Here is an 18319-nt window from a genome sequence, read left to right on the forward strand (position 1 = left end):
ACTTATTCTTTTCTGATTATACAATACCCGGTCTAGGATGACCTGTTCTCTAGTTGGTTCCTCGATATATTGATCCAGAATACCATCACATATACAGTATTGTTACTCACTTGATTTTCCCAATCTATATGCAGATAAAAGTCACCCATAATTACAGACATTCATTTATTACAGGCATCTCTGCTTTTCCTGTTTAATGCCATTCCCAACATCAGTCCTACAATTTCATGGTCTCTAAACAAACCCCATTAATGTTTTTTTCCTCTCAGTATTTCACAGCTCTAAGAACACAGATTTCACATTGCTGGAGCTTATCCTTCCTGAGTGTTGCATTAAATCCCTCTTTAATCAGCAATGCAACTCCACTGCCTTTTCCTTTTATCTGTCCTTCTCTGATATTCAGTCCTGCAGCAATACCTTCATAATTCTCATTATACCATGCCTGTTTTCATCTATTTGTGTGACTCCTTCATCTACTTTATTGCAAATTAAATTAGGCACAAAGCCTTATCCTTATTAGCATTACTTGTCCCATTCTATTATTTTTTGTTGTATCCCTGTTTGATCCTGACCGTTAATTTCTCAGCCTATCATTCCTGGAAAATGGCTCAATAAACATCATTGAGTGTTGAGTCATAGAGTCATAGAGATGTACAGCATGGAAACAGACCAGATATCCCAACCCATCTAGTCCTACCTGCCAGCACCCGGCCCATATCCCTCCAAACCCTTCCTATTCATATACCCATCCAAATGCCTCTTAAATGTTGCAATTGTACCAGCCTCCACCACTCCCTCTGGCAGCTCATTCCATACCAGTACCACCCTCTGTGTGAAAAAGTTGCTCCTTAGGTCTTTTTTATCTTTCCCCTCTCACCCTAAACCTATGCCTTTGAGTGTTAAATTTACATTTGTTCTGTTGATAAATATGATTTAAACCTCCATTTAGGCCGTGTTATACTTTATGTTAGGCTTTTGGTTGATTTTTGAGCGATTGTGAGTGATACCTTTTGCTGGTCTGCCCCAACCCTACTTTTCACATAGGCCCCATTATTTCTATTAAGCGATTTTCTATTAAGCAAGGTTGCTGGAATGTGTTATAGGAGAACGACCTGTTAGATCTGGAAATGCTGGAAATCACACCAAATTTGTCATTGGCACCATCCTCGAATCTAAAATACATTTTGAGCCTTCGTCATGTAAACCTCCACCAGGGCTTTTGCTTTTTCTTCTTCCAATGCAAGTTTCTGTTCTACTTGCTGCTTGTTGCACTGATTGCTTTTTGATCTATCAGTTTTTGAGGAAACTGATCAGCATTTTTAATACCAAAAGAGAAAATGCTGGAAAATCTCAGCAGGTGTGGAAGCATCTGCAAGGAGAGAAAAGAGCTGACGTTTCGAGTCTAACTGATCCTTTGTCAAAGCTCCTTACAGATGCTGCCAGACCTGCTGAGATTTTGCAGCATTTTCTCTTTTGGTTTCGGATTCCAGTATCCGCAGTAATTTGCTTTTATCCAGCATTTTGTAATGATGTTTTTTGTGGGGGAGATGAGGAGGGTGTATTCTCCTGGCGGTGGAAAGGGGGCGCTAGTCGGTAAGAATGTGATGCTCTGGTTCATGTCCAGGGCGATGCGGGCCCCGGTTTAAACCGTTGCCTTGTCTCCAGCACCAACATGGCGGTAAGCGAAAGGGTGGGGGCAGGGTTAAGGATAATCGATTTACTTTAAAACTCACCGAGGGGCCCCGGTTTGAGGCGACATGGTTGCTCACATTGACTGTTAAATACGAGTCGAGACGAAATCCGCTCAGCCTGAAGTAACAAATAAATAACATACGATAGTTGCCTGCTACTGAAAGCTGTGGATGTCGGTCTGTGCGGTTTTCCAAACAACTTATTTGCTTTTTAACATTCTGAGTGACAGTTTATTTTAAAACGGAAAATGTGCCCCCACGTGCAACTTTAGTTTCTGGGATGTTTTTAATTGCCTCGAAAGCGCTACATAAATGTAAATTACTGTGGATTGTGTAAGAAGTTGTTTTAAAAGTAGGAAATGGAATACTTCTTTAGTGTAGGACCATGGAAGATGTTGTTTGCAGTGCTGCATTTTCAGGCTTGAACGCGTTTTTAATCTACGGGCAACGGAGTTAGATGTTGTTGTACGATTGTGGGGGGACACAAAAAAACACAGCGATCAGTGCAGAGGATGTACAGGACAAAAACAAACTAATCAGCCCATCCAGCCCATGCTGATGTTTATGTTTTACTTCAGCTTCCTCCAATATTTCCTCATCGTAATGGACTATCATAGACATTTGTTCCCTCCTCCCTTATGCTGGTCAAGTTACCTCTTACATTCATGTGTACTGTGGACTTTAATGACTCCCTGTTGGGTAATTAAATTTCTACTGAATTCATTTCTTGGTGAATATCTTATATTGATGGACTCTAGTTGTACTCCACATAAGAGAACGTTCTTTCTAGACCTAATGTACCAAAACCTTTTATAATTTTAATCACCTCTATTAAGTCACCCCTCAGCCATCCCTTTTCAAAAGAAAAATGAACCAACCTGTTAATATTTCCTGATATTTTTACCCATGCTTTTCTGGTATTATCCTTGTAAATCTTCTCTGCCCCCCCATCCCCATCCAGCCCTGAGCTTCAACAGGCTTTAACTTAATATAGTGACCAGATTTTTGTGCAGTGATCTAACCAAGTTTCAGCATAATTTCCCCACCTTTTACTTCTATTCTAGAAATAAAGTTTGTGATTATTTTGCTCTTTTTGTGAATTCACTAACATGTGGCACAACGTTTACTAATTTGTGTTGGTATTCCAAAATCAATTTGTTCATCCACCCCACCTAGATTTGCATCTCCCGAGCAACCTCTCTTTTTCCTACCGAATGATGCAACCTAACTATGGTAAACTTTATAAACAAATGATTTGCCCCATTATGTGAGTTTATTAATACACAGTAATTGCAAAGCCTCCTCCACAATTGGATAAGATTGTGGCTGATCTGTGGCCTCAACTTCACATTCCTTTCTATCCCATATAACCTTGGATCCACCCCGCACCCCCACTACTTAGTCAGACAAGAATGTAAAGCGAAAGTGAGTACTGCAGATGCTGGAGATTCAGAGTCAAGATTAGAGTGGTGCTGGAAAAGTACAGCGGGTCAGGCAGCATCCGAGGAGCAGGAAAATCGATGTTTCGGGCAAAAGCCCTTCATCAGGAATGACGAAGGGCTTTTGCCTGAACATCGATTTTCCTGCTCCTGAGATGCTGCCAGACAAGAATGTAACCCTGCTGTATAAATACGAAGTGATCCTAGCTCCACTACTGTCTGCAGAAGTGAATTCCAGGTGCAACTGACCCTCTGAGAGAAAAAAAAATCTCCATCTTGGATAGGAGACCTTGTCATTTTAATCTGTGTACCTTCCCATAAGGGCAAAAATCCACAAAGTCCAGGGTTTTGTACATTATACAGGATTACCTTGCATTCTTTTAAACTCCAATGGAAACACGCCCAAACTGTCCAAAGCTTGTCTTATAACATAATCCCTCCATCCCAGGTATCAGGTGAGTGAACCTTCTCTGAATTATTCAAATGCAATTTATACTTAAATAGGAATTCAAAACTCTACGTAGTACTCCAAATATAAATTCTGATTTCTGCTCCTGAGTTCAGAATGCAGAGATGAGACATTTCTGATCTGGAAGAAAATAACATGGAAGTTCAGATTTTAATTTTGGAGTGGACTAAGTGCTAACAAATTTCTTTTGCTGACCAGCTGAATTGTAAACTAACAGCTTCTTTTGCACGGACAGTACATGCATTAAACACACTCTTGGGAGTTGGGGGACTGTAGCTGTGATCAGTTATGTTATAACAGGAATCTGAAAATATCTTTCAATACTGTAGGATTATCTTCCTGCTTTACAAAAGACTACAGTTAGTTCACTATTTGAAGAATATTTGAATGTTATGCCATTTGACAGGATTAATTAATCACTTTGACTAAAGGCATCTGTAGATAGCAGTGACCACAATATAATTTAATTTAACATGCAGCTTGATAGGCAGAAATTTGGGTCTTAGATGAGAATTTTAAGCCTAAATAAAGGCAAGCATGTGGTCATGAAAGTTGAGTATACTGAAGTAACTGGCGTATTAGGTTAGAGGAAGAAGGTAGTTAGGAATTTAAAAATGGATAAAAAGAGCTTCTACAATCATTGAAAAATGAAAATGAGTAAGTAAAATGAGTGCTGATCCTCTAGAGAGTGAGAATGGAGAGCTAACAGTAGATATCAAGGTAATGGTGGATAAAATGAAAAAAAATTATTTACTTCTGCCTTCACTATAGAGAATACAATAAGCATTCCAGTAAGAACTGTAAATCAGGTGGTGAAAGGAGAGAAGAACTTAACAGAGATATAATCATGAGGGAAACAGTATTAAGCAAACTAATGTAGTCTGATTTGGAGATGCCAGTGTTGGACTGGGGTGTTCAAAGTTAAAAATCATACAACACCAGGTTATAGTCCAACAGGTTTAATAGGAACTAATTAAACCTGTTGGGCTATGATCTGGTGTTGTGTGATTTTTAATGCAGTCTGATGCGTCTTGGGATCCAGGATTTCATCCTAGTGTCTTAAAAGAGGTTGCTAATGAGTTAGTAGACATGTCAATGTTAATTTTCCAAAACTGCCTTTGCTTCAAGGAAAGTTCTATTGTAATGGAAAGTAGCAAATATAACTCCTGACTTCAAGAAGGAAGAATGGAAGAAGAAAAGAGGAAACTGTAGGTTAGCTGGCTTGACATTTGTTATGAGGTAGGTTTTAGAAGAAGCAGCTGCAGACGTAATTGACTCATTGGTAGTAAGCTTCTCAGAAATCTGAGTTTTGGGAAGCATTCCAGAGGATTAGAAAATTGCTAATGTAACACTTTATTTAAAAAGGGAGAGAGACACAAAAACAACTAACTATGGGCCAGTTAGCTGGGAAAATGCCAGTTGGGAAAATACTGGAGTGTGACAAAGGATGTAACAGAGTACTTAGAGATACATCATAATATCAAGCAGAGTCATTGTAGCTTAATGAAGGGGAAATCCTACTTGACAAATTTATTGCTGTTCTTTGAGGAAGTAAGAAGCAGGATAGAAAAAGGGGGACTTTGAGGTTGGTAGGTTGGGCCTATGCTCATTGGAGTTTAGGAGGATGAGAGGTGACTTTATTGAAACATGAAATTCATGGGACCCTAACAGTCAATGTAGAAAGCCTTTCTGTGGAAAAGTCAAGGGTAAGTAATCTCAGAGTAAGGAGTTGTCTGCTTAGGACAGAGGAGGAATTTCTTTCTCCCAGAGGGTAGTGGTTCTGTGGACTTTTTTTATAGCACAGAGGGCTGTAGAGGCTGGGTCATCAAATATATTCAAGGCTGAGGTAGACAGAATTTTAATCAATAAAGGAATCAGGATTATGTTGGACAAGGAAATCACAGTTTACTAAGGATACATTGAACCAATTGACCATGATGATATTGAATGATGAAATAGATTTGAGGGGCTGAATATCCTTCAACTCTGATTTTATATGTTTGTATGAAGTTTCAGAAAAGATTTGGACAATTTTATGATATTGTGTCAGGAAAAGAATTATAATTCCAGGGACATGGTGTATTGCGAGAGAAGAGATGCAAAAAGTAATTGAAAGGTCCAGGAAACATTATAGGCACTGATGGCAAAATTATATCCTTGCAACATGGTAGCCAGATCATGAGATATACGGTTTGTTGGCACTGATTACACATTGACCAAACCTGAACACATGATGGCTGATCTTTGCTGGCAGTAGATTGTGATACATAATGGGCGAACAGAGAATAGACCAAATGTTCGCCGAGCTGGGAAGTTGATTTGCAGACATTTTGTCTCCTGTCTAGGTAGCATCTTCAGTGCTTTGGAGCCTCCTTTGAAGCGCTGCTGTACTGTGTCTTCTGGAATTTATTTGGTTTCGTTTCTGCTGCTTCCGGTTGCCGGTTCCAGTTGTTTGTTGTAGTGGCCAGTATGAAAAATATGTTGCTGGAAAAGCACAGCAGGTCAGGCAGCATCCAAGGAGCAGGAGAATCGACGTTTCGGGCATAAGCCCTTCTTCAGGAATGAGGAGGGTGTGCCAAGCAGGCTAAGGTAAAAGGTAGGGAAGAGGGACTTGGGAGAGAGGCGTTGGGAATGAGATAGGTGGAAGAAGGTTAAGGTGAGGTTGATAGGCCGGAGAGGGGGTGGGAACGGAGAGGTCGGGAAGAAGATTGCCGGTCAAGAAGGCAGTGCTGAGTCCGAGGGTTGGGACTGAGATAAGGTAGGGGAGGGGAAATGAGGAAGCTAGAGAAATCTGCATTCATCCCTTGTGGTTGGAGGGTTCCTAGGCGGAAGATGAGGCGCTCTTCCTCCATGTCGTGTTGCCATGTCCTTGGTGAAATGGGAGTGGGAGTTAAAGTGTTCAGCCACAGGGCGGTTGGGTTGGTTGATGCGGGTGTCCCAGAGGTGTTCTCTGAAACGTTCCGCAAGTAAGCGGCCTGTCTCCCCAATGTAAAGGAGGCCACATCGGGTGCAGCGGATACAGTAAATGATGTGTGTGGAAGTGCAGGTGAATTTGTGACGGATATGGAAGGATCCCTTGGGGCCTTGGAGGGAAGTGAGGGGAGATGTGTGGGCGCAAGTTTTGCATTTCTTGCGGTTGCAGGGGAAGGTGCTGGGAGTGGAGGTTGGGTTGGTGGGGCGTGTGGACCTGACGAGGGAGTCGCGGAGGGAGTGGTCTTTCCGGAACATTGATAGGGGAGGGGAGGGAAATATATCCTTGGTGGTGGGGTCTGTTTGGAGGTGGCAGAAATGACGAAGGATGATACGATGTATCTGGAGGTTGGTGGGGTGGTAGGTGAGGACCAGTGGGGTTCTGTCCTGGTGGCGATTGGAGGGGCAGGATTCAAGGGCGGAGGAGCGAGAAGTGGAGGAGATGCTGTAGAGAGCATCGTCAACCACATCTGAGGGGAAATTGCGGTCTTTGAAGAAGGAGGCCATCTGGCTTGTTCGGTATTGAAATTGGTCCTCCTGGGAGCAGATGTGGCGGAGGCGAAGGAATTGGGAATATGGTATGGTGTTTTTACAGGGGGCAGGGTGGGAGGAGGTGTAATCTCGGTAGCCGTGGGAGTCAGTAGTGGCTGGTATATCAGGTCTAGGTCAATGTGCTTGTTGATAGAGTCCGAGGATGAATTCAACGCTTCTAGGAATTCTCTGGTTGTCCTCTGTTTAGCTTGTCCTATGATTGTTGTGTTGTCAAAGCACAGAAGATGTCACCCTAGATGGGATGAAACATCTACAAATCAATTTTCCAGTTCGGCAAACATACCCACAACAACTGGCACCCAAGATACAAATCTTCAAACAAGATCTGGATAAAGTCATTTATCACAACAATTAACAACAAAAATTAGGACATTATTGGCATATGTGCCAGAAGGGATGAGTGGGTCAACAGAAGCTTTCCAAAGTAGAAAAAGTCACAAATGTCTTAAAGCTATGGAGGTGTTAGATACAAGGACTGTGGTGTGAGTATCATGCGCATGACTTCTTTTGCTATTGTACAATGGCAATAAATTGTTCTCTAGTCAGTGATGCTCACAACCTATGAAAGAAGTTTTAAAACTTGCCATGATACATATCAATACAATGTCAACAAAAAAAACGCATAATAAATTTAAAATCTGAGAGCAGAGCACTGATATCACTACTACTAATATTCTGAATACACATTGATTCTCTGATCCTGGCAGATTGCTAAGTGGTGGAACTAGGAAACTACAGTTACAGTGCTGTTTGTTAGATTTATTCAGCATTCTAACACCAGGGTTGAACAAGGAAATAGGAGTGCATTACTCCTCCCATCAATAACCTCGATTTAATAACCCATACTCCATTCTCTATTATTGAATAATTTAAAATTACAACTCTGATTTAAGAAAAGATATTTTCAATTATACCGCAAGGTTAAATTGATTGCATGTGGAGCTTTCATGAATCTACTGGAACATTTACTGAAAGTCTAGTAAATGCGTTAGTATGGCTACTTTTTGTGGGAGTGTTAGAGGAACAAAATTGGCGGGCTGATGTTAATATTTGAGAGCAATATGTGGAGAGAAAAGGAATTCATCAAGGTCACAGTGGCCAGCATTAAACTTAATATTACCAGAAAAATATTTCTTGATTTCTAAAGTAATCCCTTAATTTAGGACCAAGGTGAGAAGAAAGAGAACCCTATGCGTGAGCTCCGTATCAGAAAGCTCTGTATGAATATATGTGTTGGCGAAAGTGGTGATCGACTTACTCGAGCTGCCAAAGTGCTTGAGCAGCTCACTGGTCAAACACCTGTCTTTTCCAAAGGTGAGTTTATATGCACTCCTTGAACTTCATAAAATGTGACTTAAATGCTTTTGAAAATGTGGCATAATCAAATATCTTTTGCCCCCATCAGCTCGCTACACTGTGAGATCTTTTGGTATCAGGAGAAATGAAAAGATTGCTGTTCACTGCACAGTCCGTGGTGCCAAAGCTGAGGAGATCCTGGAAAAAGGCCTAAAGGTAAGTAGGGCTTAATTTTGAAGTACTGGATTAGTGGTGCTGGAAGAGCACAGCAGTTCAGGCAGCATCCAACGAGCAGCGAAATCGACGTTTCGGGCAAAAGCCCTTCATCAGGAATAAAGGCAGTGAGCCTGAAGCATGGAGAGATAAGCTAGAGGAGGGCGGGGGTGGGGAGAGAGTAGCATAGAGTACAATGGGTGAGTGGGGGAGGAGATGAAGGTGATAGGTCAAGGAGGAGAGGGTGGAGTGGATAGGTGGAAAAGGAGATAGGCAGGTCGGACCAGTCCGGACAAGTCAAGGAGACAGTGCTGAGCTGGAAGCTTGAAACTAGGATGAGGTGGGGGAAGGGGAAATGAGGAAGGTGTTGAAGTCCACCTCATTAATTTTGACCTCATTAATTTTGAAGTAGTTTGTGGAAGTAATTTAGGTTTCCTCTTTAATGGTAAGGGTGAATCTTCTTTTTGAAAGGTACTTATGTTCTTTTGTAACTCTTGCTTCAGCAACTGTTTAAAGCAGTTACAGTTGATGTGGGGGCAAGCAGAGAAGAGAAATTGCTCTGTTTGATAAAACTGGTGCGACAGTCAAAGAGATGCATGGAAATAGACCCTTCAGTTCAACCCGTCCATGCCGACCAGCTATCCCAACCCAATCTAGTCCCACCTGCCAGCACCTGGTCCATATCCTTCCAACCCTTCCTATTGATAAACTCATCCAAATGCCTTTTAAATGTTGCAATTGTACTTGCCTCCACCACTTCCTTTGGCAGCTTATTCCATAAACATACCACCCTCTGTGTGAAAAAAATTGCCCCTTAGGCTCCTTTTATCTCTGTCTCCTCTCACCCTAAACTTATGCCCTCTAGTTCTTGACTTCTCCACCCCGCGGAAAAGACCTTGTCTATTTATCCTATTCATGCCCCTCATGATTTCATAAACCTCTATAAGGTCACCCCTCAGCCTCCAATGCTCCAAGGACAACAGTCACAGCCTATTCAGCCTCTCCCTATAGCTCAAATCCTCCAACCCTGGCAACATCCTTGTAAATCTTTTCTGAACCCTTTCAAGTTTCACAACATCCTTCCGAGAGGAAGAAGACCAGTATTACATGAAATATTCCAAGATAACGCCTCGTTTGGAGATGCCATCTTTTGAATAAGGGTTAAACAGCATGTTGACAGAAATAGGCTGTGCTGGAAGTACAGTGGAACCTCTATTATCCAAACTAGATGAATGTGGAATATTTTGTTTAAATAATTGATCGTTTGGATAATTGATCTGATCGTAAGCAAGCGGTAATTTGAGTGCTGGTTATCGAACATTTCTCTGTTATCTGGCAATGCACACCATAATGCTGCTTAATTAATAAATGAATGCTGAGTTGCCTAATGCCATTTTTATGGGACTTTGAGATCTTGTTCAGATAATCCAAAATTTGGATAATTGAGGTTTTACTGTGTTGAGCACCACTTCGAAGGGGTAAAATAAAGTAATTTATCAAAGCATGTAATTTTTACAGCTCCCGGAGAAATTTAACTAAATGGTACTCAGAATTGACCTTATTTGATGGAGTATCTGTTGGAAAAATGAGGTGGGGATAAAGCTCTTTAATTATTTTGTTCTTTCCGTCTACAGGTTCGTGAATATGAGCTGAGGAAAAACAACTTCTCAGACACTGGAAATTTTGGTTTTGGTATTCAGGAGCACATTGATTTGGGCATTAAGTATGACCCAAGCATTGGTATCTATGGTTTAGACTTCTATGTGGTACGTACCATCCATTGCATGCTGCCTGTGGGATTAAGATAATGAGGTGAATATGCATTTAAATATGTTGCTCAAAAACATTTTTCTCCTTGTTGGAAATTTTTCTGACCCCAGTTATTTTCCACACACATTGATCCACACACAATCTGTTCCCAGGTCTCTCAGTACAACTATAAGTTGACTTAAAAATATCCCAAACAATTTTTTAAACAACGGAACCAATTTTTATAATACATTGCTAGTGGCTGCCATTCTGCTGTCGTAAAATGGTTGAGGTATTTACTTAATCCATGCTAGTTAGTTATTTAGGTGTTGCAGTGTCCCAGTTTTACGTTAATTGTATGCAAACCCTTTATGGTGGGAAGAAGACTGTATTCATATTAATTTATCCCAACCCTTTAACACATCATTATTCTTAGTCACTGATACTCATGCTCAAATTTTATCAATTGTATGTGATCCCAAGTTCTGAAATGAAACTGTTATGTTGACCTTTGCACTTGTGTGGTAATGTATTGAGATTGTAGTATGGTTGACACTTCAAAACTGGAATTCCATAACAGCATTCCAGTGCAGTTTTCTTTTCTCCAATGTGCTAACTGATACTCTGTGGTTCTGTAAGCACTGATAAACATCTACTATATTGTCCCAGCCCATTCTTGTTTCTACCGTGTCTGATTGTTTGCAGGCTTTTGAAGGCATTGCGGTAGCTGATTTGATTCTGTATTAAATGTGCAGTTTCCGGAGGTGGGGGGGGGGGGGGGGGGGGGGGTAGATTTTTTTTAATCAACCTGTTGAGAGATCTTATTATACATCTCTGGAGCATGTGGGACACGAATGTGGGCCTCCTGGTCCAGAGCTAGGGATAGTCCAACTGTGCCGGAAGAGCTATAATTTCCAGGGGTAAACTCGAGATAGTGGTAGGAAGCAGGTTTTTCTAAGAAAAAATGCTCCCTACTGTCGTTATAGAAAGGAATATAGTGTACTCCTTGTTTCTAGTTTAAGCTAACTCAACACAAAAAAAACTTCTGAATTAATTTCCCCTGAAAGTCTAGGATTCCTGCTGCTATTTCTTGTAATTCTGGTTGAAAAGAGTATACAGTACATGTCTTAGGAGAACAGAGTGTTTTAGATTGTGATGTCTCTTGTCTTTTTAGCCAAATGAGAAGGATGGCTACTGGACTTATGATATAGAGTGATTGCAATTCTACGGATCTGCACCTAGTTGAAGTGTCCATTCCTTCATGGGTGGGAGTGGGTGAAGAGAAAATCTGAGAGACAGATAATAGGGATAAAGTATATATTGCATGTTAGGTGATTCTCTTCTAATAATGGTGTTTACTTGCATGCAACAAAGGTGGTAACATTCATAGTAGAATGGAAAAAGCTGTTGTTCAAAATATATTAATACTGATTAGAGTTACAGTGTGCTATTTAAGCAGTCCAAGAATGTTAACTGGAAAGTTGAGTAAGGTGTGAAATTAGAGTTGACCTAGAATTGAGAGCTCTCTGGGATTGTGTGTCTGAAAACAACAAACAGGGAAAAAAGGAGCGAAATTTTATGTCTGCTGTTTATGTTAATTTTTTTTACAAATCAGGTGTCATATTAATTTTGTACTGATGGGTGACTCTCAGCTTTCAAATAGATTGTAACATAATTTGTGGAGACTAGAACATCTCCAGTCATCTATTTGTCAAATATATGTTTAGATTTTAAATATTTTGGTGGCAAGTTGCTGAAGATGCAAGCTGATAATGGCATAATGGGTGAAAGGTCATGTGTGACCTGAATGAGCAGGGCAAGTTACTGTGTACCTCCTTAACCAATCAGTTTAAAATACTGAGAAATAGACACCACAAGGACTGAGAAGAAAGTGTAAAGTAAATGAGTTCAATATTACTATCAAGACAAAAGATTGAACTATTAGGAAGAAAAGTCATGATCGCAGTTGATTGTAATACTGGACACGTGTGATCCCTGAATGAAACCTGGCTTGATAGATCATAAGTCTTATTTTTGCACATGGTGGTTAGTCACTGAACATATTCACAAGAGGTTGCCAAGTTTCTTATATAAAAAAACAAGGCTAAATGTATGCAAATGTACATCAATTTATCAAGATTGTAACAAAAACAGAAGAAGTAGTTATAGCCTTTTCCCCACCAATATTCCCTTCATTTACACATTCGTAGAGAACTATTACTTCTATCATAACTCTTTAATTTCTGACTTTTTCCAGTTTTTGTTTGGTCTACTTACGCTGTTTTAAGAGTTGTTTACACTTCTGATGTCCTGAACCTCCTTTCAGTTCAGATGGTCTGGATATCTTTTCAGTTCTGACAGCCAAGACACTTCTACCAATTCTCATAATCTGGAGATCTGCAAACTACCTTGCGGATCAGATGAAACCGCTCTCCATAAATGGAAACTTTATTCTTGATTCTTTTTCTGCTGAACTGAACTAAAACTAAAATCACCAATGAATCTTTATTATTTGTTTTCCTATATGTAATAAAGATAGCAGTGTGAATATTCCATCAAATAAAACCATAGTAAGCGTTTTATCAGATACCTAAGTCATTATGGCGTTTACCCAGAAGTCCAGCTACGAGCTAGAAATGACCCCTTACATTGTGCTGCTCACGCATTTACATTCAGGTCATGGCCAGTGGGCAGGAAAGCTTGCTCCCTGCTTCTTGGACCAGATCCTGGAAGTGATGGGGAACGGAGTGATGAAAGAAAGGCAATCCTTTTTTCCATCTGACAACCACAGGAGGCCACACCATCAAACGTAGCCGAGCATGGGCACAGATTCCAGCTTGCATCGGTATCCCAGGTGAAAAAGGTGCCGGGGAGCATAGAAAGGTCAGTGATTTTCTGCATTCTGCCCAGGTAAATGTGACAGAATTCTGGGTGGTGAAGAATGGATTTGATATGCTTGTCTTCATTGGTCCGTGCACAGAGTATAGGATTTGTGAAGTCATGTTGCGGCTGTACAGGGCATTGGTGAGGCTACTTTTAGAATACTGAGCTCAATTCTGGTCTTCTTGCTATAGGAAAGATGCAAGGTACAGAGATTGGCTGCTTGTATCTGATCACTGAAGACTCGTGCTAAGAATGCACTGTGAAGTATCCAGAGACTGGCAGTCTCCAACCAAATGCAAAGTGAGTGAGAGCTAAGGAAGCTAGCCAAGAGCCATAAGATGCATCCTATGTAGATGCATGATACGTGTGTGTGTGTCCCTGCGCACAAAGTTACCTGGCAGGAATGCACAACTCTTTGGTGTCCTTGAACTCCAAAATTTGAAGGGCTGAAGTGGTATGAGAGTTGATCCAAATGTATACCTGGTGTGGTGAAGCTGGTGGTTTGATGCCAACTTGCATGGATGAAAGGTTGTGGAGGATGGTGGCCATTGAGCGTGCTGGGACATTGTTATGAAGAAGCTGTTGGATGATGTCTGGTACAAGCAGTCAGCAAGCTACAACAACCTGCTCTAATTTACATGTCCTGAAATTTACGCATATAATTTGTTGATGAAGGTAAGAACTGGATCTGATGAATAAATGAGGTGAATTAGAGCTTTAATGAGATTAATAAAACATAGAAATAAGGTAGTCACCACTAATGGCAAGTCTCTGCAGTTTCTGTTCAAGGCTTAAGGAGAGAATTGGACCAATTTTTCCTCTACACTCAGATTGGGTTTTTTTTTCATTCTCACCTATTTCTTCACCTTTCTTGCTATTGCTTACTCATGACAGACATGCTATTGCTGACTCATGACAGGACTCTGCCCTGTGTCTCTCTTTGCAACTTCAACCTCTTAATTTGTGTGAGTCTAGTGGGCTTTTGCACCTTTAGCATAGATCCTTCTTATTGATAAAGATCAATGTAGCTGTGTTGCTTAACCTCTCACTATTGAACGAACCAGTGGGCGAACCACTCCATCTTCCCGAATTAAGAGAAAGTGAGGACTGCAGATGCTGGAGATCAAAGTTGAAAAGTGTGGCACTGGAAAAGCATAGCAGGTCAGGCAGCATCTGAGGAGCAGGAGAATCAATGTTTCTTATGCCCGAAATGTTGCTTCTCCTACTCCTTGGATGCTGCCTGACCTGCTGTGCTTTTCCAGCACCACACATCCTCCCAAATTGTTCTGTTTTATTTGATCTAAAATGTGTACGTAATTGATTTCAGACAAATTTTGTTTGAGAATCATCGATCAAAGACTTTTTGGTTATCATATTTTGCTTAATTAATCGGTCTCAATCTTCACTTTACTAGCTACCTTGAAAATTTTATGAATTGGATTATTTAGTTCCCCCTTTCTTTCTGCTATCCTTTCTTGTGTGTTTTCATTCCCTTCCCTATTCAAACCATGAGACTATTTTCCCTCTTTAGTGAAACGTAATATGTGCAAAGGCTTACATCTGTTGTGTCACTAGCTTTGAGTTTCCCTAATTTCTGTATTTACCATCCTAAGGTATTGATGTTTTTTTAGTTTAAGTAAACCCCAGTCTGTTTGTATGACTTTTCATCACCTAGAAGTTTGAAAATGTTAGCATTATGAATGAAAACATTTTCTTTGCCCATCCCCTGCATTGTTGTGACTTCTTTCCTCCGGACAGGTTCTGGGAAGACCAGGCTTCAGCATTGCTGACAAAAAGCATAAACGTGGTCGCATTGGAGCCAAACACAGGATCAACAAGGAGGAGGCTATGCGCTGGTTCCAACAGAAGGTACTTTTGTTTTCATAGTGGTAGTAATTAATCTTAATGTCAAAATAAATACAAACTGAAATTTGTTTGAAGACATTTCACTTTCTAATGATTTGCATTTCTTTTTTTTTCCCAGTATGATGGTATCATTCTCCCAGGAAAATAAAAATGTTTTGTAATTGTCATTAATACAAGAATCTGATCCTTATTCAGTTTTAGTTTAGTGATAGTTACTTCATCATTGTAACTTGAATTAGGCAGAAAGATAACTGTCAGTTGTACTGCTGGTTTACCTGTTTTCTGACTCTATTATAATTTGACAAAGTTCATGTCTGGTGATGAATTTACAATTGTTTAGTGAATGTAGCCTTCTCTTGAAGCTGCTATTTGATATGTGCTCTAGCTATCTGTGAACTCAAGAACCACAATTCCATGAATGCAATAAGAGCTATTTGGTGTGAATCATCCTGTTGTTGATCCAAATTTTCTCAACAGCCCTAAAATTTAACAATTTCTTTTTTAAAAATCATTTCAGTTTTCCCTGGTGTTGAGAATCCCAAAGTTATGGTTCAATAATCTCAATCAAATGCTAATGCTTCTGGTGTAAGCCTGAACAATAAATTAAATCTTCCACCTGTGCATCCTCAACAAAGTTTCACCCATTGTAAGCAGGGAATCTTGGGTTTTGTAAATGTGATTTTCTGTCTATGCTATTGCTGGTGGAAAGCTGAACTCACCATGAACTCACTACCAGGAAACATCTATTATCAATGAACAGTTTTGCAGAGAAGAGCATTGTACTCAAGTCCAATGTTAGATCTTATGACTCCAGATTATATGTTGATTGGGACTGGATGGTCTTTCCCTATGTTTAATTGTAATGTCCCACTGATAGCTGTCTTAACTGAAGGTGTTCAGCATGCAAGGAACTGAACAAGGTAATGAGGAAGGAGAAAAATACTACACAGGGTATGTGGGGAGAAAGAAAGCTGATGGATACCAATGGTGCAGATTGCCTTGTTGGTTTGTCTTCACTCCAAGGATCGCTGTTTCTGGGATTGAGAAGAAGTTGGTTTACATGTGATGAATGGAGCAATCAGATTCCTCTTTGTCCAGGTATTCTACATTCTTGATGTTAAGCTGATTTTTGTTTTCCATCCCCTCCTTTACTGAGTTACTCAGTTCTACAAGACCAAACGGCTCTACTGAGAACTGGCCCTACTTTGCCAGATGTTCAACTTTCTACTTCTGGGTCTTGTGTCTGTAATTTCTTTGCTTTACTCATGATGTCTACTGTTATCACATTGCTGTCTTTCATTTGAGCACTTTACAGATCATTCCTATTTTTCTGATCCTTTGTTATGTTTCCCCATTGTATTTTTTAGAAAATCAGTATTTTCTTCCAAAGGAAGTCTTCTGGCAAAAAATCTTCTTTGTGCTGTTGACAAATATTCCCTGGTTTACTAAAGGCTTCTAGCATTTTCTTTTGTTATTTTTATGTAACCATTGTGATTCATTTTTACATCTAAAAATTCAGAGAATGAGAAAGAGTGCTTTCAATTCAATGTGTTGGTGGAATAACTATTTTCAGAATATGGTGTAAAACATTATGAGTATAAGGTAGTGACAACACAATAAATATTTACTATTTATATATTTTTATTCACACATAAATAGTAATTCAAACATTTTCATGACAGTGAATATGCAAGGAATTTGACACATTTCTGTATTGGATGAATGCAATTTTCTTTGAAAAGCAGTTTTTGCTACTTCTTCTAGCATTCAAACATTTCTATTAACTTCAGCCATCAGCCTGCCTGTGTTACAAAGAACAATATTAACTTGCCCTCTCTTTTCCCCATCCCTTGCCCACCACTGAACTCACTTCCACCCTCACTCTCCCTTTCCCTCTTTCTTGGGGTATGTGAAGTTTAAATAAATGCAAACTTGATCTGAATACATTGTACAATTTCATTCAACCTTTGGAGAATTCCTGGGAGAGAAAGATTCTCAGCACTGTTATTCTGCTACATAGGAATCTTGATTCATATGTAACTTAGTCATCATAAATTTAAGAAATCAGTTCTCAGGGCTCAGCTACATTGACTTGTGTTTATTAGCCCATATTAGTTGTCCTTCACTTCTGGATCCAATGTGTATCTTGTCTTCTGTGAGCTATAGTAGCAATGATTAATTGCAAATTAGTCATTATGTTTATCAGCAGTCTCAATCCCTGCTGCTGAGAGTGATCATTCCTCCTGTATTCCAAATATAAAGTTTACAGCAGAATTTATTTTTTCTTGAAAATAAATCCTTCAATTCCCTTGTGAGCCATGTTGAATGAACTGCTTTTCTGGTTTATTTTTAATGCTTGTTTGCATGATCTCATCTAGACTATTTCCTGATAGTTCAAAATACTCAATTGTACTTTGTGTTGAACTGCGTTTGCAACTGAATGTTATAAGTTGTTGATTTAAAGAGGAATGCTCTCCAATATTCTTCACCATCTCATTCCACCAACCCATATCTCATGTATTGCTATTTTCCCAGTTTAATTCAAATAAATCTGTTCTGTGGGCATTTTTCCAGTGTATTCATTTGGAAACTCTGCTTTATAGAACATTTACACAGTTGGGAGAAGTGATTGCTTGATTAGTCAGATACAGTTTCAATGATACTGATATTCAGTAATCCCTATTATTTCCATTGTGTTCATTATAAATAATGTAAGGTTATTTTGAAATATTTATAGCTTGTTCACTTTTTGGGCCAATAGTTTTTTTAAAAAAGTGGCATAAAATGCTGGGAGACAGTTTTGTCCATTTAAGCAATCAATTTTTGACTTTTTCCATGATATTTCCTATTTGTTTTACATTAGCTTAAACATTTTAACTGCAACAATTTAAAATTACTCAAGATTCCATTGCTTTCACTGTCACCTTGGTGAAGTCTCTTACCTTTTATTAAGACCTATAGAAGTACAATTTTGATCATTCCTGGCTGCTTCTGATCCATTTAGGAAATTGTACTTTCATTTTTAATTAAACTTGAAATTGAATTCTGTTCCAAGTTTTGAGTAAACTAATACATATTGTATTTTTTTTGTTTCATACTGTATGCTGTGTCATCAAGTCTCGTGTAAAGTGGGCTTCATTAAAAGAGTTTCATATTTAAAGTTTCTCTCCATGCTGTTATACCATTAGGAA

At 39.5% G+C, this 18319-nt stretch overlaps 1 protein-coding gene across 3 annotated transcripts; it reads left to right on the plus strand.

Moving 5' to 3' along the window:
* The first annotated feature begins 1591 nt into the window (after nt 1-1591).
* Nucleotides 1592-18288, plus strand: rpl11 (ribosomal protein L11). Of its 3 annotated transcripts, none has more exons than XM_072548420.1 (7): nt 1592-1678; nt 8285-8435; nt 8527-8633; nt 10265-10396; nt 13171-13262; nt 15021-15131; nt 15247-18288. In XM_072548420.1, the coding sequence occupies exons 1-7, from the start codon at nt 1673-1675 to the stop codon at nt 15287-15289; spliced, it is 642 nt and encodes a 213-aa protein (XP_072404521.1). In that variant the 5' UTR covers nt 1592-1672; the 3' UTR covers nt 15290-18288. The 3 variants fall into 3 exon arrangements, with proteins under 3 accessions (XP_072404521.1, XP_072404523.1, XP_072404522.1); XM_072548421.1 differs by lacking the exon at nt 1592-1678 and adding an exon at nt 1805-1868; XM_072548422.1 differs by lacking the exon at nt 13171-13262.
* The last annotated feature ends 31 nt before the right edge of the window (nt 18289-18319 follow it).

Source organism: Chiloscyllium punctatum, chromosome 27 (genome assembly GCF_047496795.1).
Source record: "Chiloscyllium punctatum isolate Juve2018m chromosome 27, sChiPun1.3, whole genome shotgun sequence".
NCBI classification, from domain to species: Eukaryota; Metazoa; Chordata; class Chondrichthyes; order Orectolobiformes; family Hemiscylliidae; genus Chiloscyllium; species Chiloscyllium punctatum.